The sequence below is a fragment of the Trichechus manatus genome, unplaced genomic scaffold (genome assembly GCF_000243295.1).
Source record: "Trichechus manatus latirostris isolate Lorelei unplaced genomic scaffold, TriManLat1.0 scaffold00175, whole genome shotgun sequence".
NCBI classification, from domain to species: Eukaryota; Metazoa; Chordata; class Mammalia; order Sirenia; family Trichechidae; genus Trichechus; species Trichechus manatus.
This window is the reverse complement of record NW_004444111.1, coordinates 4,544,358-4,549,180: the sequence shown is the minus strand read 5'-3', so window position 1 is coordinate 4,549,180 and position 4,823 is coordinate 4,544,358. Positions and strand designations below refer to the sequence as shown.

Genomic DNA, 4,823 nt, shown 5'->3' with positions numbered 1-4,823 from the left:
ACCCTTAAAATGTCTTATCCTTATTTTAATATTCCAGTTACCATCATTCTAATAGAGTTATTTTATGTTTAAACTATCAAAAGATCCTAATCCAACATTTTCTCCATCCCTAATGCCTTCCTATTCTGGTTGATCATCCTACTGACTCAGCCTCACGCTGCTCACATTGTGTCACTCTCCTGGAGAAAAGCCTTGACTTGCTCTCCCTTACCAAGTAAATAAATCCAAAATCCTTAGTGTAGTATATGAATCTTTCACCTACCACACCTCTCCTATGTCCTCTCCCCTCAACATCTAACTTAAGTTTCAAGTCTATTCCAATATGTGATTTCCTCCACTCCAACCCAGTTTATTTACTATTTGTTGAATAAACCCTAAGCTTTGTCATCCTCTTTCCCATATTTTCCTTCTCTTTAACCATTCCCACCATTTCTTCACTTTCAAACCGTTCCTATTCTTTAAGTTACAGAGTAAGCTGCACCTCTTTCACCAGGCCTTGCTGCTTGATCCAGATGACATGAACATCTTTGTAATTCCACAGTACTCTATCGTATTGGTGGTAATGGTTTACCATTATTTTCCTTTTTATCTTTTCCATAAAGGATAAAAGAATCTATTTCCATGAAAGAATCTATTTCCCAAATATAAAATGAAATCTGTTTGAGAGGAGAACATGCCTTGCAAATACTTTTTTATGTACTTCCTACAAAACAAGCAGCATGGAGCACGTAAGAGCTCATGAAGAAATCTATAAGGAAAGAGAGTGGCAGTAATCTCATTTATTCCAATCCCTTCTTTTTTTACGTGTATCTCTTTGATGTTTTCCTACCTTAACTAGAGAACTTTTAGCAAATTTTTTTTTGTATTATAAATATGACAAAGAGTTACATAAACAAATGATATCTAGAAATATCATAGACAGGAGTCAAGATTAATAATAAATATTATTATTATAAAAAATTAACAACTTCAAAGGGCAACTATGAAGTCATAACAATAAAGTGGGAAGAAGATAACCAAAACAATAAATGTGGTTTAAGAAATTTAATAAATGCCACTATATAAATATTTGAATATTGGCAGACAAAAACACTTACGCCTGCAAAATCTAACCCAATTAAAATATAAATTAACTCCTAGATTTCAAAATAATTTCATGAGGATGAACTAAAGAAACTACGGCGCCTACTCACAGACCAATAATCACTTAAAAATACAATACTTACCACCCTATCATATCCAGGTGCTTCTGTGTTTGATATAATTAAGTTTTGTTTAGTTAAATCTTCAGGAAAACGCTTTCCTCTTCTGATACCAACAGCTCCACATACTAAAGTTAGCAATACACCTGCGTTTAATTAAAAAAAAAAAAAAAGTTTAATATACATAGAATAAAATAACTATCTTTTATTTCTTATGAATTAAAGGTCACAGGAGGAATATAAAGCTAATAAGCATGTTGTCCCATGAATCACCTTGGCCTTTCTAAATTAGGAGGTCATGATTTAGCTTAGATTTTAAAATTTGAAGTAATCATATGTATGTTTAGCTTCTGTCTCTGAGAGTTTGAATTTTGCCCATCATGTTAAAGGATTTAGAATTATGAGTTAAACAGTATGTAAAAGACAAAGCAAAACAAAATCTAAAAAAGACGTTTAAGAAAAAGACTTTAACAAGATTTACTGACTCCCAAAATGATGGCTTGCCTATATGAAAATATGACAAAACGGACTTTTCCTCAGAATAAATTCACCTTCAGCTATCGTAATTGAACCAGTTTGTATCCTGTCCATTTAGAATTTTAATTCCATATCAAGATTGTGGGAGATTGAAACTATATGATAATAACACTAACAACAATTCTTCTCAATGGCCTACAAGACCCTACTCCAGGGATCAGCAAACTACAGACCCAAATCCAGCCCTTCACTTGTTTCTGTATGTCCTGTGAGCTAAGAATTTTTTTACATTTTTAAATGACTAAAATAATTCAAAAGAATAAGAATATTTCCATATGAAAATTATATGAGATTCCAATTTCAGTGTCCTTAAATAAAGTTTTATTGAAACACAGCTACATTCACCATTTACATATTTTCTAAGAATGTTTTTTCCCTAAACGGCAGATTCGATTAGTTACAACCGAGTCTGCTTGGCCTGCTAAGCTTAAAATACCTATATCTTATCCTTTACAGAAAATATGTGCCAATATCTGCCTGCTCTCTGTGGCCCCTTCTTATCTTTATGGTTCAGTTTCCTAATCCCCTCGCCCTCATCCACTTCCCTCTGGTCACACTGGTCTTACTGCCATTCCTTGATTTATCCAGGCATACTGCAATCTTAGGGTCTTTGCACTGACTGTCCCTTCCAACTGCAAGCTCTTCCTTCAGGTATTCCACATGTCTGACTCTCTCTTCTCTTCCAAAAATCAACCACCACCTTCTCAGTTAGGCCTAACATATATAAAATTGAAAGTTGTAATCACCACCACCAATCCCCCACCCTACAGCACTACTGATGCTATTTATTGTGCTTGATTTTTTTCCCTTCATAGCGCTTAACTTATTAGTTTACTGTGACAAAGTCAGAGTTGTTTGTTTTTGTCTGCTGTGTTCACTGATGAATCCCAAACACCTAGAATAGTTTCTGGCACTGAAAGTATTCAATATGCATTTATTTTGTTGAGTTGATGAATAATAACAAACATTTATTGGAAACTTACCATGAACGATTCTAAGCCCTTCACATGCACTAACTCATTTCAGCTTCAGTGCTACACCATGAAGTAGGTTACTCTAAGTATCCCCTTTTACCGATAAAGAAGCTGAAGCCCAAGGTTAAATGGCTTACAAGTGTTGGAGCTGGGGTGCAAACCCAAAAGACCTGGCTCCAGAGTCTAGGCTTTTAACTACTACTCTTATCAGAAAGCAAATGAAAAACAGTTAAACTAGCCTGGAGGATTCGACGGAAATGAAAAGAATAAAAAATGTGGTAACATTGGGAACTACATAATTGGAGGTTAACAGAACTCAGAATAGACAGGATATACCTAAGAAGGGATATTACTGCAATCTGAACAGCTTCCATAAATAAGTCTGTGGCTCAATGGTGAGGAGAAAGCACGAAATGGAAGTGGTTTTTAGAGGACTTTCATATGAAAGACGTTTTAGATTGTTCTGCTTAGCCCTAAAAGCAGTAACACGAGGACCAAGAAATTAAAGCCATACAATGATCGATGTGGTTCAGTCTAAGGAATCTTCAACAGTTCTGTCCAAGGACGAAATATTTTATCTCAAGAAGGATCTATTTCCCTTTCAGAAAATATTCCATCAGAATTTAGATAATAATACAAAAGAAATTTGTAAAGGGGATTCAAACCTGGTGGATGATTGGACAAGGTTACTTTTTAAAGATCTTTCCAGCTCTCGGATCTTTTATTCGGCATTTTAACTTCAAGTAAATAAAAGGACTTACAAGATAACAATGCTACCCCCAGTAATATTGCCAGGATCGCCCATTCTCCAAGCACTACTCCACTCCTGGAAGCTGCTTTACATTGACTTGGATGAACACAATCACATAGATTAATTCTCAAGGTTTTTGTGGCAGATTGACCTGCTCTGTCTTTTACAGTAACAGGAACATCATATTCTTGAAAGTAAGCATTATTCCGATACGAAAGACGGGCAGCTGTATCTGAAAAAAAATAATAATAATAGTAATTTAATTTTTAATGATCATTTAGTCCTCCCTTGGTATTTGTGGAAACCCTGGTGGTGAAGCGGTTAGGAGTTTGGCTGCTAACCAAAAGGTTGGCAGTTCGAATCCACCAGGCACTCTTTGGAAACCCTATGGAGCAGTTCTGCTCTGTCCTAAAGGGTCACTATGAGTCGGAATCAACTTGACAGCAACGGGTTTGTTTTGTTTTTTTTTTAGTATTTGTTTCATCACACCTGTTTTTAAAGGTAGGATTCTCAAGGTACTGCCTGCAATATGGAAATGAATATAAATAGAGAACTACCTTCAATCTTTTCAAGCACTAATATTATCTTATACATGTTACATTCGTTATACATCTTTAGAAGAAAGGCTTAAAGAAATAATGTGGCACTGAAGTGACCCAGTGGCATTTCAACAACATTCAATGTTCCCATAGCAATACAAACTAATGATGCTAGATTGGCTTTTAGCATATACTGCAAGCACTTTGCTACAGTATCAGTTTATGATACTCATAAAGAATTAACACCTACAGGCACATACAAAGGATGTCTTAAGTTCAGATTCCCATCCACTCACTTTCCAATACCTGCCCATTATCCTTAGGGATGATGTAATTTTTCAAAGCACAACAGACCTTTTATAATTAATGCCTTACCTCTGGAAGCAATCACAACATTAGAAAGCTAATTTATGTCAGCTAATTATAAGGCTTATGCAACAACAGACATATCTATATCATAACAATACATTTTTGTCAGCTGAGCTTTTTTCCCCAATAGTCTTGATATCTTATTTCATTGGCTTTATTCTCAACTGACCAAAAGCTCCATAGACTTTCAATGGCAAATACATCCATCTGCAGTTTTTGCAATGAATTAAGTGAAATGAAAAAGTAGCATAATGCACATTCTGAAAGTCATCTGTAATTTCTAACAAGCCTTGTTTAAATGCACAGTTACAGCTAAAACTAATAAAAATAGCCATAACCCTTCACTGGAGAATTCTACAAAACATTCACAGAAGAGCTGGTACCAGTTCTACTCAAGCTATTTCAGAGCATAGAAAAGGAAGCAACACTTCCAAATTCATTCTATGAAGCC

General features: G+C 35.1%; 1 protein-coding gene across 1 annotated transcript in view; it reads right to left on the bottom strand.

Moving 5' to 3' along the window:
* Positions 1-4,823, bottom strand: part of LOC101352823 (desmocollin-3) — a 39,362-nt gene that overhangs the window by 6,600 nt on the left and 27,939 nt on the right. The window contains 2 exon segments of the mRNA XM_004391211.2: positions 1,227-1,348; positions 3,475-3,696. Coding sequence (XP_004391268.1) covers positions 1,227-1,348; positions 3,475-3,696 — 344 coding nt within the window.